General features: G+C 39.5%; 6 protein-coding genes across 6 annotated transcripts; 3 read left to right on the plus strand and 3 right to left on the minus strand.

Annotated features, from left to right (window-relative positions):
• tspo (translocator protein) lies at positions 1-2128 on the plus strand. The gene is made up of 4 exons (XM_088423220.1): positions 1-168; positions 737-910; positions 1234-1372; positions 1453-2128. The coding sequence occupies exons 2-4, from the start codon at positions 738-740 to the stop codon at positions 1624-1626; spliced, it is 486 nt and encodes a 161-aa protein (XP_088279346.1). The 5' UTR covers positions 1-168; position 737; the 3' UTR covers positions 1627-2128.
• A 269-nt stretch (positions 2129-2397) lies between these two features.
• Positions 2398-3696, minus strand: uqcc2 (ubiquinol-cytochrome c reductase complex assembly factor 2). Its single transcript, XM_088423221.1, has 4 exons — positions 3488-3696; positions 3132-3206; positions 2641-2707; positions 2398-2554 (listed from the first exon to the last, which is right to left on the minus strand). Exons 1-4 carry the CDS (start codon positions 3623-3625, stop codon positions 2445-2447), a joined length of 390 nt encoding a protein of 129 aa, XP_088279347.1. The 5' UTR covers positions 3626-3696; the 3' UTR covers positions 2398-2444.
• Position 3697: 1 nt separating this feature from the next.
• tomm6 (translocase of outer mitochondrial membrane 6 homolog (yeast)) lies at positions 3698-4912 on the plus strand. Its single transcript, XM_088423222.1, has 3 exons — positions 3698-3866; positions 4694-4811; positions 4883-4912. The coding sequence occupies exons 1-2, from the start codon at positions 3772-3774 to the stop codon at positions 4788-4790; spliced, it is 192 nt and encodes a 63-aa protein (XP_088279348.1). The 5' UTR covers positions 3698-3771; the 3' UTR covers positions 4791-4811; positions 4883-4912.
• A 192-nt stretch (positions 4913-5104) lies between these two features.
• On the plus strand, positions 5105-5942 carry c9h1orf74 (chromosome 9 C1orf74 homolog). The gene has a single exon (XM_088423219.1). It carries the CDS (start codon positions 5105-5107, stop codon positions 5894-5896), a length of 792 nt encoding a protein of 263 aa, XP_088279345.1. The 3' UTR covers positions 5897-5942.
• Positions 5446-9436, minus strand: sirt4 (sirtuin 4). The gene is made up of 4 exons (XM_088423218.1): positions 9306-9436; positions 8356-8834; positions 7919-8213; positions 5446-7259 (listed from the first exon to the last, which is right to left on the minus strand). The coding sequence occupies exons 1-4, from the start codon at positions 9408-9410 to the stop codon at positions 7107-7109; spliced, it is 1032 nt and encodes a 343-aa protein (XP_088279344.1). The 5' UTR covers positions 9411-9436; the 3' UTR covers positions 5446-7106.
• Positions 9437-9585: 149 nt separating this feature from the next.
• sxph (saxiphilin) lies at positions 9586-15927 on the minus strand. The gene is made up of 16 exons (XM_088423217.1): positions 15797-15927; positions 15492-15591; positions 15237-15413; positions 14942-15104; positions 14770-14834; positions 14023-14180; positions 13669-13855; positions 13442-13590; positions 12178-12274; positions 12027-12062; positions 11760-11945; positions 11540-11687; positions 11301-11383; positions 10446-10630; positions 10048-10234; positions 9586-9969 (listed from the first exon to the last, which is right to left on the minus strand). Exons 1-16 carry the CDS (start codon positions 15896-15898, stop codon positions 9923-9925), a joined length of 2070 nt encoding a protein of 689 aa, XP_088279343.1. The 5' UTR covers positions 15899-15927; the 3' UTR covers positions 9586-9922.
• Between the last annotated feature and the right edge of the window lie 107 nt (positions 15928-16034).

Genomic DNA, 16034 nt, shown 5'->3' on the forward strand with positions numbered 1-16034 from the left:
GTTCATCTTTGTAGGGAGTGACTTGGAGACAGTTACGATAAGGCTGCCCTGCCCAATCAAGACATTCATGCCACGACAAACAGCCTGGCGCTTGTTATACAATTGTGCTTGGAATTAAGCAACATAACTGTAACGATTTGCAAAAGATCGAGCAACACAAAGCGACAGGTAAGGGAATCCTGACTAAAACTTTGCCTGTGACTAAATGAACCTTGACACACAGCTCTCGAGGACGGAAGAATGCATTTGGGGACCAAAAAAGCGCGTACAATTTATGTAACGCAATTAGTGTGCAGCTTATATCCCATTATCTAATCGCGCTTTTATTTGAGTTCTTTAACGTTGTTTTCGTAAAATTTGACGGCTGTGTTTGACTGTGTGCAGGTGCAACTCCAGTCTGGCGTATCAGTAGTAGCTCTGTTGATTGTAACGTGATAGGTAAACTATAAAATAAAGGCGTAAGGTCAAACCGATTTTCTTTGTGTTTGTCTCGTACTTTATTTTCTATTATTATTGTTTGATTTTATTATGACTTAGTATTACTGAACTTGGGTTAGGTTTCGAACTCCGCCGGGAACCGAGGACCACCACCTGCATATGTCAGGATAGTTTTCTTTTAAAGTCCAGCAGAGGGCAGCATTCGCTTCAAAACTCATTTTTCACTTAAGATGAGGGTTCCTAGATGGGAAAATAGTGCAATTATGTCTTTATATAAACCCAGTTTTGTTGTTTTTAGAATGTGGCTACCCATGATTGGATTGACCGCTCTGCCCCACCTCGGGGGGCTTTATGGTGGTTACATCACTAGAACCCAGGTGAAGACCTGGTACCCCACCCTTCAAAAACCATCATGGAGACCCCCGAATGCAGCGTTTCCCGTGGTGTGGACCTGTCTGTATACAGGAATGGGGTGAGGATCAATCGCCAGCATCTCTTTACAATAGAACTTCCGAATTCGAATGAAGAAAAGATTATAATTGCCAATCATGAATGCTGCACTATCGCTACGGGAAATTCTAACTATTTTTGTTGGGTTTCAAAAATGCCTCAAGAAGCCAGCACATCACTACTTTTCTCGGTTTGAAGATCCACAAAATAAATTCCACATAGCACATAGATGAGGAGTTCAAAAAATTAATCAATGAGTGAATTAAAAAATGAGGAGTCATAAAAATGGAGTTCACTATACACTGGATTTTTTTTTTCTCTCCAACTGGAATTCCGCTTTTACAGGTACGGCTCATATCTGGTCTGGAAAGAACTTGGAGGATTCACTGAGGATGCGGTGGTACCACTGGGACTTTATGGGATGCAGCTGGCACTCAACTGGGCCTGGACACCCATTTTCTTTGGTGCACATAAGCTCAAATTGGTAAGATCATCACACCCATGTGATCGTTTTTAAATTATTATTATGATTATTGCTGTCTAACCCTTTACAACTTTTGTCAGGCCTTCATGGAGATTGTGCTTTTAACCGGGACAGTCGGCGCCACCATGTGGTCCTGGTATCCCATCAGTCGGACAGCCACTCTACTCATGGTGCCCTACCTGGCTTGGCTGTGTCTGGCCACCTCCCTCAGCTACCGCATATGGAGAGACAACCCAGAGAAAAAGGAAGAGTAGGAATAAAAAAATCAGGAATCGTTCGCGTGAGCCATGAGCAAACAGCAGCCGCATATCATTAAGTGTTCTTTTTCTATGAAATACATTTTTATTTGCACTAAACTAAGTTTCTGAGCTCAAACCCTGGAATAGCTTGTTGATGATCAGAAAAACACTTTTGAATTGCTTTTTTTTTTTTTTACCAACAGCCTTTTTGTTAACCAACAGCCTTTTTGTTAACCAACAGCCTTTTTTTTTTTTTTTTTACAGTTCTCTACAGCATAATATTTTGCTTCATAACTTCCGAGTGTAATCATATAAATATGAGTCTGCTTCTTGTATTCACTTTTAATGGACTTGCTCAATTCCTCCAAATGATGAGCAAATATCAAAAAGACAATGCTGAAATGTAATAAGGAACATATCAATGTTTTGTGTGTTAAAAAAAAAGCGTGAATCTATACTTTTGTATGAACAACTCTGCATTAATGAACAATAAAATGAATCATGATGATGATCATAAGCATTCAAACAATTGTCCTCACATCATGATTATTCTTAAGTTTACTTGTAGGGCAAAGACAAAACAAATTAGAAATGAATGCGTCTTAAAAATGTATAGCATTGCTGTTTGTTACATCCCATAAATCAATTTTACTTCTGAACTAGCTCCAACATTAATGCAACACTGACTGTAAAATGTGTGTGATTTCTTTCAAATCTTTTGTTAAACAATACATATGTAGGGATTTCAAAATCTAGATGTTTTGTGAAAACAACCACCAGCCTACATAGCAATCATAATCTTTATTTATAAACAAAATTAAGTGCATAAAATGTTATTTTTCAGGAGTTTTCTCTGGAACATCCTCTGATGACTTAGAAGAAAACTTCTCTGTTAACGTTTTCCACAAACTTTTTTTTTCGTCATCTGACTGCTGCCCACTACCTAAAGAATGGAGGTAAACAAGGAGAAAATCATATGTTAATGTGAGCAGCTCAAGTGAAGAAGTAATGACTGCAAAGAGCCCTTACCTGACCACATTAATTTACACTCTTCTGCGGTGACTCCAGTGAAGCTTGTGTCTCTCACACGAGGAAACTGAAAACAAAGAAACCATAATTTTGCTTTTTGTTGACGTCACAATAAGATAATTAATGATCACAATTAACACAATTTTAAGCTGTACATTTCTGAAACTGGATAAAACCATAATATTTGGAAAGCATTTAAAACATTTTTTTTGCAGATTTAGCATAATAAAGATTGTGAATTTCAGTCATTGGCCTTATATAAAATCCTCTTTTGAGGTGTGTTAATATAACAATATCTTTATTATCTTGGTTGTGATTTGCAGGAGTGTCAATTGAATTGCACGGATCATTTTGTTCTTTCATGCAGCCAAAATCCAAATACTGTATAAGGAATACATCAATGTACAACAAAGTATAATTGGAAAGTTGACACGAGATTTAAAGCACCCAAGATGAGATTTTTCTTTGTATGTCTCTTGATATTTACTTACTCGCTGTTTGTATGTGTTTGCATTAATTCTTGCCAGACTTTCGTAAGTCTGATCGCATTTCTCTGTGTCTGAGATCTGGAAACAACAAACAAACAAAACGTGAAATCATGAAGCCTTTCACTCAATAATAGTTATTTTAAGTAGTAAAACATCAAATTATTACAGACAAAAATAATCAGGAGGAAAAAATGTAAATACTGTAGAGTAAAAAGCAATGCAGTTCATTCATACTGAGCATATATATATATATATATATTATAGTAGTGGTTAAGGGCGGGCAAGGTCGACCAATGTTTCCAAGTTAGCTTAGCTTCGTGCTACGTAAGACCAATGCCGAATGGCCGGTGTTTCCTTACCTGTGTGTTTTCGCCTTCGCGGAATGCGGCTGCCACTCGCTGCCGAAGAAACGTTCCCAAGTCTCTCCCTTTCTTGCTCTCGTCGCGGGGCCATTCCTCGCACAGCTTGAGGAAGCGACGATAGCGAGTGGCAGACATCGTCACGCGTACGTGCGACTGGATAACGACGCGAGACGAAATCGTTGGAGACTCATCGCTCGCCGTAGCGAACGAATGACCGCACTACTTCCGGTTTGCGCAGCCTCGTTGCTAAAATCGTCTCACCCAGCGCGGATATTACCATCATGAGCGGAGTAGGGGGTAAAAAGAGGTCGTCAAGCGTGACAGATTGGATTAGTACGGCATGTAAATTTGCAACGGATAGGAATGACTTCAGGAGGTGAGTTAAAGTAGATCATTTATTTATATTTTGAACGTGTCTTCTAGCCTTTTTTTGCTAGCTTTAGCATCCCGTTAAACATCTGAGATTTGTCCTTCCCTCCGGGTCTCTAATGGTCAACATGAAATTAGTTTTCAAAAGTCGTTTATTACAATTAAGGTAACCACCAAATAACAATTTGATGTACATCATTAAGGATTTATGTTTCAGATATTGACCTTGCGGTAGAAGAACGTTTGATTCTTCTGCATGTCACTAGGTGTCGCTGACGAGCATTGATGTTTTGTAAATGTACTGTAGCTGTTGTCAGACCAGAGGTTTTACTTGACATGTTTTGGCGTTTAACTTCCGCTTTCTTCCAGGCCAGGTAAAACCTCTTTAAAATGTTAAGTTTTTAAGGTTATTTTATTTCTAAATTAATATTGTTATGTTTTATACTGGGACAAAAAGAAAACGATTTATAACTAAACTATAGTCAGAATGAAGGTCGATCAAGTAACAGTTGTAGTTAGAAAATCAAACACGTTTTGCTTTTGTAAACATTGTCAGACAACAGTCATCAGTAAACTCAAGGTAATGTCATTGTTTTAATGATTTATTGCCTTACGGTTATTTATTGCTAATGAGCTTTGTGTTTTTTAATATATTTCTTAAATGTTTTGTTTTTTGCAAGAAGTACTACTGTGGTTCCATATATATATGTGTGTGTGTATGTATACTGTAGGCTATATATGTTTTACCACAAATGATCAAAATTCTCCCCCTCTAACAACCTATGTAAATTATTACTTTGGCATCATAGTTTTCTTCTTTTTTTTCCCCCCCAGGAATCTTCTGGTCAATCTGGGCCTGTTTGCAGCCGGAGTTTGGGTTGCAAGAAATCTCTCCGATTTTGACTTGATGGCTCCTCAGCCTGTCACGTAGCCCTGTCATATCCTGGACATGGTGAGATTTGAATTTTTACTGAAGTTGCCATTTCCTGAGACATATAGTCATTTGTATTTTTTTTTTTTTAGGTGTCTTGGACTACGAAACATGAATCACAGGATGTAAAAATATTTTTGTTTATCCTTGTTTGAAATGTTTCACCTCTTTAATAACTCAGTTGTGTTTTTAATTTAATTTTTTCTCTTCATTCTTTTCATCATTCACAGACTTGAGAACATAGTCTGCTCTCGTCTAGATTAAGTACCACAACTGTGCCGAACCCATAACCTACAAATTGCATTTGTCAAGCTATGCACACCTCGGAGCTCTTTGTTGCTGCGTCTCGAAAATGTTTATCCACTGGAAGGAAATCTCTCTCTGTCCTTCAGAGTCTAGATCTGGCTGCTCACCTCTCAGCTGTTGATTTGGCTTTGAAACCAGCTTTGTTGTACGACGCCAACAGTGCCAGCGCAGAGCAGGTGCATCGATATTTGCGTTTGTGTCAGTCATCTCAACTCTTGTCGGACTCCCTTGTCACCTTGGACCTAAGTGGTAACAGTCTCATCGTTAACCCAGTTGCGACATGTTCCAATCTGGAGAAGATGCTTAACAATGGCGGCCCAACCGTGGTCGACGTCTGCTGCTCGCTGGAAAAGCCCGCCATCGTCGAGCCGGTCAGAGCAGGGATAAAGAGCATTGCAAAATATCTCCTTTTGCTTCTAAGAGGGTTTGATGCGGCAAAGGATGTGGACAAAGGCATTTCTGTGACAGAGGTTTCAGATGAGTGGAACCTGAGTGCCGTCTTCGGTCTGCTACTGGGTTACCCTGCCATCTACTGGTTCGACCAGACCAAGAGTTTTGAAAACTGCCTCGCCATGACGCCCTTGACGGTGACCACGGCATCGGCAACGTGGCCGACGGGTGCCGCCGACCATAAATGTTGCCTGTACTCATTCAGCATCCCAGCCGTCCTACAGAACGAGACACGGTCTTGCCTGGAGGAGTGGAAACTTGGCCTTCGAGAAAGATTCCAGCAGCAAAATATCCTAAAAGAGCTCACTGTTTGTCAGTCTGCAGTCACTCTACCGTCAGTCTGTTTGTGACATGATATCATCTGTATGCATGACTCCATTAAATTGTTTGAGCAGCTTTTTTTTTTACTTGTTTATTAATGCAGCATGACTCGTTTTACAACCATATTTAAAGTAATACATGATCATTAGAAGTAATACGATCCCAGGTTGAAGTCAACTTTAGAAAATAAAGATAAGTATGGAAGTAAATAAGTGTATGAGGTAAAATTTTACATGCCGTCTGATACCATTTAAATTATTTACACATTTTCCATCCGCCCATTATCGTAACCACTTATCCTCACAAAGGTCGAAAGTGTGCTGGAGGCTCTCTCAGCTGTCTTCGAGCAGTAGGCGGGGTACACACTACGCTGGTTGCCAGCTGACCACAGATCCATGCATTTTAAATAAAAAAAAAAAAGTCATTCAATTCTACTAAATTTGTAATATATATATATAAAAAAAAATACTGCCAAAAGTTCTAACAAATACATTGTTTTTATTTTGCACACCATATGAGGGAGCCCTTGTATCAGTGTAATCAAGTACCAAAGTGATAAATTGCATTAAATAATTCAGTAGTAATTACTTTAGGTACAACGTAATCTGAAGTATTAAAATTAGGTACTATGAAAAAAAAAGTAATCAATTGCCTTAGACATTAAGTTAACAAAGTTAATAGAATGTATTACTTTTAACATTCTTGCTTATAACTTCTACAATGCAAAGAGACCGTTCACATTCTTTCATATTATTGAAAATTTATAGTTAAAATTACATTGTAACAACCTACATTACAGGATTCTGATTAACGCATCATGATAAACGTTTTGTAGTGCATTTTAGTGGGCAGTGTCATTAAATAGGTTTGCATTATTGTAGAGACGTTTTACTGTATACAGTACTGCCATTTGAGGTAAGCCAAGGCATGTGATATTGCAGCATTGTGGATACTCACCGGCCACATTACTGAGATCCAATACAAAAGCCACATCAATAATTCTGCCATTAAAGTCTATAGATCTCCATCAGGGAGGCATTCGTATAAACTGATTAAAAAGAAAGAATGCATTTCTAAATTGAACAGAATATTATTGCCTATACAAGACAGATTTTTTTTTTTAAACTAGTGATTGAATTGGATCTCGTAGATTGTGCGTGATGCTGGATCCTGGTGATGCAGGGAGAGAAGTAGAGGTAGTTTTTCACTTTGAAGTCTGTATGTTTTATGACACTTCCATCAGAGAGGTTGAATGACTGAAAGCACTTCCCCGCAGCGACCTCTCACTTTCAGCTGGGCCAAATGGTCTGCTCTCGTTGGCCCAATGTTCACAATGGCGACCGGTATTTTTCTTTCGCTGGCTGCCAATAAAAATCTGTACCCTGAGTAAACCTGTGGAAACCCACAGATAAGCACATTCACAAATTGGACACATTCGGAAGTGAGGAAGTGAATCGAGCTTTTGGAAGGATCGAAACGTCTCCAACAGCGACATCTGGTGGCTATATGTAAAATGTCACGTTCATACAGAACCGTGTTGCCAACTCCCCAGTAGGGAAAGAAGCAAGAAAAGAATATAAAAAGTAAGAAAAAAAATCCTTAATTTGACCTCCATTGTTCTATATTATAATATCAGATTAAATTACATGATTGTTATGTAGTTTGGATTTCTTTTTTATGAGCTGCTATGTGTCTTTAAACTTTTTGTGATGGGTTTGGTTATGCAGTATTTTTTGAATTGAAAAAAAATTGCTTTGGAAAATATTCTCTCACAAGGGACCAATGTGGCCAGAATGAAAAGCTAAGTCTCGGGCACCTCAACAGCCAATCAGGCGAAGACATGGGAAATTACTATTTTACACATGGAGTAGCCTACAGTATCTATTTAGGTTGGATATATTTTTGTTATTTATTTTGATAAAGTGAATAAGTGAGTTGTCTCAGGAGATTAGAGAGAAAATTCCCAACAAAAGGTAAAGGCTATGAGTATCTCCTAGCAAGATTCATTGGACAATTTAGGTCACGTGTACAATTATCAGAGAGAAGCTTACCTGTAGCGACGTCCCAATGACGAGCACTGCGTCGGACTCTGCTAATTTGTTGTGCACAAACTGCACTGTGTCTTTCTTCACTGTATCGCCAAAGAAGGTAACCTCAGGCTTCAGTATCCCTCCACAGATCTCACATGCGGGAACCCTGAAATGGAGAGCCAGTTCATCCTCTAGGAAGACATCCCCGTCTGGAGCCACAGCCCCGGCCTGAGCCCTCCATTCTGGGTTGAGCTCTACGAAACGCGTCTGGAGCTCCTCTCTCGTTGAGATACTGCCACAGCCTAAACACATCACCCTGAGGATAGAAACACTTTAAATCAACACAGTTGACCAGATTATTAATGGCAATTTTAATGGTCTTATGTGAAGAAAAAAAAGACTATCACGTACACCTTTTAAAAGAATTCAAAGACACACATTATCATTATTTTGGTCACCTGTGGGCACATCCGTGGAGCTCAGTGAGTCTTTTTTGTCCTGCCTTTGAATGGAGAGCATCCACATTTTGAGTGACCAGCCAGTGCAGCTTGCCCAGCCCTTCCCAATGCTGCAGAGCCCTGTGAGCCGCGTTGGGCTGATGTGAGGAGAATTGCGGCCACCCCAGAAAGTTCCTCGCCCAGTAACGCTGACGTGACTTGGCGCTGCGTACGAACTCGACATGCTGCATGGGACGTCGGTCGGTGCGGGCGTACAGGCCCACGCCTTCCGAGCGGTAATCCGGGATACCCGACTCTGTGGAGAGACCAGCGCCGCTGATGGCAAACAGCCGTGTGGCTCGGGAGACAAAGTCCTGGAGCAGCTGCAGGGACTCTGTGTTTATAGAGCCGCAGTCAGGGACGAACATCCCAACGGGGGCTGAGGATACTCTCCTCAAAGACGCTGTGTGCAGTGTTGAAACTCTGCATGGCAATCTCATCTGCATCAGATTGTGCATATCAAAAAAATATATTATCTTTCAGTATACTCATTAGCCAGCCAATTAAATTAGCAGATATTACCACTTTTAAATTTGGCAAAAATCGGACGACTTCTCAAAACTCATTACAACATGAAAAAAAGCAAAACATTCTTGCCAATGTTTCTGATGTGAGGTAATAAAATAAGTATTCATTTCACATTTACCACAGGCACATAAATTGTGCTTACTGATCCGTTTTTGCTGTTACGTTTGGTGTCAACGCACTGTATGTTACTTAAGCACGTGGTTTCATCGAAACCATAAATTACATAACTTGAATACATTGTACAAGCGTACCACATAATCAAAGTTACCTTAAAATTCACATGTTGCACACACCTGCAATAAGATCTAAGTACTCAACGCGGTTTAGCTTCGCTACAGCAAATCGAACGAATTTAAAGAAACAGGCACAACAAACTACATTACCTTAAGACGAATGTGAAGTGTTTGGAACGACTCAGACGGAGAGTGTTTGGGACTTATTATATCAGCCACCTCAGGCAAAAAAAATAACAGTAAACTCGGAACCATTCTCGCGTGACATTGAAGTACACCGGAAGTAAATCGGAAGCAACCGTAAACACCGTACAGTGTCTTCTGGGACATGTAGTCACATAGTCGAACGTTTGCTTACAACACGATTTAATGTTTTACCTTAAAATGCAACCAAATAATATGCAAGTGAAGAAAAGGTATTATTGAAAATATTGATAAACTGTACAAATCATGCACAAACAATCATGTATGTAATTCATTATAAAAATGAAAAAAGAAGCTATAAAAAGATGTATTACCATATACTTATCCAGATTGTAAAAATAAAATAGAAATGGTCTTGAGGACGAAAAATTTTATATACTCGATATAATACTCGAAACTGTGAGTTAGATGTGCTAACCACAGTAAATGGTGACATTATTACGTCACCACAATGTAAACAATAACAATTAATAAATCACATAAAGGCTTTCACTGACATATTCAATAAAGACATAATATAATATTAGATATATACAGTATATTAGATTGATGCTCAGTGTCCATCAGGCTGCACTGCACACATCCTGACTGCATAACTGCAAGATGTTCCCTGGAAAGAAAATAAAAGCATGTGCTTGTATTAGTATTCGGTCATGTTCATGGGATGTGTGTTTGACTTTATTTCTACCAGATTGGGTGCAGTTGAAAGCAGCTTCCACGCGATTGTAAAACTCCTCTCCCAGGATGGAGCGGCCATCCATGTGGCTCGTGCGGACAAAACATCTTGTTGCGTCTTTAAACAGCAGATCACTTTCACCATAGCGGCGGGATTCAAACAGCTTAAACTGAGAGCTTGGATTGGCTGCCAGAGTTTCCTGGACGTTTGAAAGTTATACATTGGATACATTTAGACCCTTTTCCCCCTTCACAAATATGGTGTAAAACATAGCATCAATCAAAATTGAGATATCATGTATTTAGTTATCTTCATAAACGCATACTGTTTGATACAGTGCTTGAGCAAGTGTTCCTAATAGTGAGGTTGTAGCTCTACTTGTACTTGAATGTCGGTGTCCGTATACTCACTTGAGACTTCATGAGGAAATCGTAGATACGTGTCGCGTGCACCGGTCGAGACATAACTGTGTTGGGCGGGATGATTCCCAGATTACAGCTCTCCCATTCAGACAACGAGGCTCGACGGCCATCGCCACACAGCAGCTCAAAGTCTGACGATATCCACCCTTCTGCCCAACCGGAGGAAGTCAAACCTGATCAAGTAAAAATGTCAGAAAACATTGGAGCAGAGCTAATGTCTGAAGTAACTAACTCAGAGGTGCAACTAATAATTTACAACTAATCGATAATCAAATGAATCCATTCATCTCAAATTGTCCAAATGCTCAGAGTTTCAGCTTCTCAATATCAGTATAACATAACAATATCATAAGTAAATATTTTTATTTTGTGCAATGAGATCTCACGAGATTTCTTATCCCTGCACAGCATGAGATCTTTTTTCTTTAGGATGTTTATTTGGCAATGGACTACACAGAAGAATGCACAGCTTGTTACGGCGCTGAAAGTAATAAAGACCACCAAACGTATGGACACAAATGCTTGTATTTGATCACAAAGGCTATTAATGTTTTTTTGAAGTATGTCGAAACAATGACTTTGAGTTTATGCTGCACAGCATATTGCTGCGGGAGGGTCACATGTCACTTCATACAAAGAACCAACATTGTTCTGAAATCTGATTTAATCGTCAATTCTGGGCACTGAAAAATTGGAGTTAATCACGATGACATTTTATTTGTATTTATTTGAATTGTAAGGCGCTTGTTGCCGGCGTTTAGCGCAGCCGCTAGCATAAACTAGGCATTATTACACATTATATTTTAGTCAACCTGTAACTCATGATGTAATTGATCATCTTACTGAGAATATTGTCGTGAAGATTATGCTGCTCAAGGAAGGCCACATCACCATAGCTTTTGCTACGAGGATCTCCAACCAGACACCTACGATCAGAAAACGGCCCATTAAAACCTGTTGATTCCCACAGGAAATTGCTACACATATATTTTGGAAAAATGGTTCCATGTTTCTCCAAATGCACGTAGAATGACTAACTCAAAAACTCATGGAAATGAAAGCCACTAAATATCCGTCACTACCTCAGCGCCCCCATGTTGCCATAGTAACGCTCATTGTGGTTGTCAGCGCAGCGTTTGGTTGTAGCCTCCCCCGTACCTCCCAGACACACTTTACACAGATTCCCCTGTGAGCCAGGAAGACATCCTTTCCAAAACACATCGCTGTATACTACAACAACAGAAAGGGCAGAATTAAAAGTTAAACATGATGCGCAAATCAGCAAAACCGATCACACAGCACCTTGGTTTGGATCACAGGACGCACTGCTGCTGTTGTACTCCCGGCTGAGCGTGTGCTCGTGTGGCAGCAGCCACCCAGCAGGGCTGTACATGTGACCGTGACAGGAGCGACGGCCTGCAAGGTTGCCCATGGTGACGCTCTTGCTTGACCGCTTTGAAACTGCCACGCCGACAACTGATGGCAACACTAACCGGAGAAACAAGCAAGGTTTTTGTCTGAAAGATGCCCAGCCTTCTTCAATCCGGTCATGCTATTTGTTGATCTTACCTTGTGTGTTTCGATCAGTTGCCATACATTCTCCATCTAAAGAAAACGTGCCTACAATTATTCTCGTAAGTGCGAAAGGATCAGAGGAATCAATGTATGTTTGTGAATTGAAAACATGTTCATTTAGGTTCAAGATGGTTTAAGATCGTACTTTTTGCATAATACTCAGTTACTACTGGTAGGAGGCCACATTTTTCTGCAAGGAATACATGGGTTGCATCAAGAGATACGGCATCCACCTCATCTCTCTGTAAATCGAATACATTCAATGAACTTTACATAACAGGGAACATATCATAGACTGTCAGATTAACCGATTAATTGGAATAATTCATTACAATCGCTTCATCAATGCAATTAAACTTTGCACCATCATATTGAGGATATATGTAATTTCTTCATTGTTGTAATGTGAAGAAATGTGCTGTATTTCACTACTTACAAAAAATGACCAGTGTATTGGTGAACATAAAGTGTCCTCTTTTGGATCATAGGATATGTTATTAAAATGAAATAACGTGATGATTAATATATATTTATCCACACAAAATAATCAGAATAATGCGCCAGACCTGTTCTCAAAAAGAAATAATTATAGATAAATATTTATCCACAAAAAAAAAAAAAAATAAATATATATATATATATATATATATATATATATATATATATATATATATATATATATATATATATATATATACAGTATATATATATATAAATATAAAGCGTACTTTTTTGGGATTACAGTAGTAATCTGTTCCCAATAAATCAATAATTTAGAAATAAATATTTGTCCAAAAAATAATCAACATAGTAGAGATCTGTTGATAAAAAAATAAACCATTAACTTAATTACTTATAAATATTTGTCCACAAAAAATAATCAACATAAAGTGTCAGGCCTGTTCTAAAAAAAAAAAACAAAACTATGAATAAGTATTTGTCCACAGAAAAATATTCAACTTAAAAGTCTCCTTTTTTGAGATCATAGTAGAGATCTGTACACAAAAATAAATAATAAACTTGACAGGTAACGAGAGGTGGCACGTGACAAGTTGGGTCGAACCATTCTAGTATGAGGGAGAATCTGGGTTTTTAAAATAATGAAATTGAATAACCTCCTGAACATAAAATTTGTTTTATGAACTTATTTTCCTGAAACATTTAATTCAATAATTATTTTGAAGGGATTTTTGCATGTTTGTTTCTTATATTTAAAATCTCGAGTACCCCCTGTATTCCCTTCAATTACCCCGACGGGTACCCGTACCCCTATTTGAGAACCACTGATAACAATAGTGAGTAGAAACCAGACTGAAAACTGTCCAAATAGTGATGAATCTTATTTATTGATGGATCTGTTACCTAAAATTCCCTTAAATATCTTGAACATGAATTTCATTAGAGCTCACCTTAATTTTCTCCACACAGACCTGCATGGAGTCTGCTCTAATGCACACGAGTGGGTCTGATTCTATACTCAGAGCCCACTGCTCACATTTTATCTGCTCCGCATGGCTGATGCAGCACCACCGCACAACACTATCCTCTAGCAAGCTTCCTGCACACAAACATACGTACAAAACGCGGAGTCAGACAAGTCACACAGAAATTCAATGAAGCAAACAACCTCAAGTACCTTCATGACCAAGATCTTTGAGCAGTCCTATATAACCTAATCCCAACACCTGACTGACGTCCACACCATCTGGCAGAGCCGCAAGTTTGGCTGTGGCATCTTTGAAAAGAAGATCTTTTTCCCCAAAAGAGATTGAATTGAACAGTTGGAAGCGATGTCTCTCTCGTCCTTGATGGCCAAACAGCATCTAAGTAAGAGATTATAAAATCACGTTAGTGTCAACTACATCTGGATTCATTTCGCAACAACGAAGAATTTTTCACACACAACCCCATAAACTATGCTAATTCGCCACTTACTGTATAAATGACAAAACAAGGATTTAATGCATTTCATGGGATACATGTACACTACCTGTAGTGTATGGAGAAATTTGTGAGCCACCTTGCGAAAGCTCAGGCGAGTGACCACGGCCGATCCTGGACCGCGACCCAGATGACATGTGCTGTAGTGGCTGAGTGGAGCTTGGGTGCCATCTGTGCACAGTAATCTCAGGGTCTCCCTTTCACTGTCTGACAGAAAAAGAGATGACAAAAACTCTTTTCTTCCAAAAATAATACTTAAAAGGGAAGTCGAGTGAAAATATTTGTTAAAATTATAATCTATCATAATCTTGGCATTCTGATTAATAATGTGTGTGATAAATAAATTAGGCAGTGAAATCCACCTGGTTTTAATCCATCTCAGTAGACGGCCATTTTGTCACTTGTTGCTAAACTGAAAGGCTAGGGGGGGTGATGCCGGGGGGGGGGGGGGGGGGGGGGGGGGGCAGATGACCGTTGTTTTTGTCTTGTGAAGTGTAATTCCAATAAAATAAGATTTTTTTTCTGTTTTAGACTAAGGTGTAACCAAAATGTAAAAAATAAACAGTTGTTAAAAGTTGATTTATATTGCTTTTTTTTCTTTTGTTAATGTTAAAAGGATGCGGGTTTCGGTATATTATTTATAGATAATAATCTGAATCTGGGGCGGGGGTTTAGGGAACACAAAAAGTTTTCTCTTTCCTAGGGGGGACTTGGCAAAATATAATTGAGAAGCACTGCTGTTGTACAGTATTGTTAAAAAAGATCTTGCATGACTTCACCTTAAAGTAACACCTACTTTCAATAGTTTCAAGAGCTAAATGGTCCAGGAATGCAACATCCCCAGCACCACTCTTGAGACATCTGTGGCACAGAAAAAAAAAAAGTGTTGTACACATTTGTCTTCCTATCTGTCTTTTTACATTCTATGCATGCCAAAATTCAAAAGGCTAAGCCTTAATGATTGTGACCTGAGGGCACCATGGCTGTTGTAGAAGGGTTCGCTGTGAGACGTCTCACAGTGCATGTTCTTTTGGCGCACGTAAGACTTCTGCCCTTGGCACAAAGCACACAGATGTGGCGCCACGGCCGCAGATCCGGGAACACAGCTGGCATTGAAGAACCTGCTAACATCTGCTTGTGTAGGAAAAAAATACAACTGTTGTCTTGAGCTACTGGAAAGGACTAAGGTGTTTGTGATTATGAAACAAGACCCTCTGGTTTTCACGAGAGTTTGCAACCTCAGATTAAAATCGTGTTCATCACCCTGTGTTAGAGACCTCTCCTTTGACCAGCTGAAGTAGTTGCGGGAAAGCAGGAACCCAAGTGGAAGATTCCACCCGGCCGTCCATCGGAGGCCGCTGTGACAGCTCGTGAGACCCCGCAGGGACCTTATGCTCAAGCTGCTGTTTCTCACCACAGCCACAGACAAAACACAGGATCCTGCGGGCCACAAGATATCAAGACGAGATCAAACGGTTGCACCATCAGCGCATGTCAGAAAATGTAGCACAAACATACCATCGCTGTATATCTCCTTGGCAACAGGAACGAGGCCGAATTGCTTTACGGCAGAGTAAACATGTCCCGCGTCTAGTGTTACTATGTCTGCATGATTAGTCTGAAAGCACAATTCAAAAGTTGGTTCAGTGTTCCCCCAGTAGTCTAAACACAACATTCTAATGAATGAGATGGGTAAAAACAGGTGGATTTTGATGCTTAATTTATGCAATCGAAGTTTTTGGGTTCTCTTCACCTTTCAAACAGAATTTGAATTATTTTAAACGTGTCGCAATGTTTTACAAGTTCTGGCAGTGATGGCTTACCGAGACTTTGTTGATGCAGTCAGTCAGGCTGGATGCACGGATGCAAGAAATTCTGGCAAAAGCAGGGGCTATAGGAAACACAGCCATTAAGGCTTTCGCCATCTCTGCACACTTCTTCTGTTCGGGATCAGACACTGTGCACCATCGCATCTTCTTAGCTAATATGCAAGGAAGACTTTTTGACTGTTGTGAGCAAAACACTTTCAAAATCTTTATCGTTGCCAGCCATAACAGGATT

Source organism: Hippichthys cyanospilos, chromosome 9, assembly GCF_059441005.1.
Source record: "Hippichthys cyanospilos isolate Australia breed blue-spotted pipefish chromosome 9, RoL_Hcya_1.0, whole genome shotgun sequence".
In the NCBI taxonomy this organism is placed as follows: Eukaryota; Metazoa; Chordata; class Actinopteri; order Syngnathiformes; family Syngnathidae; genus Hippichthys; species Hippichthys cyanospilos.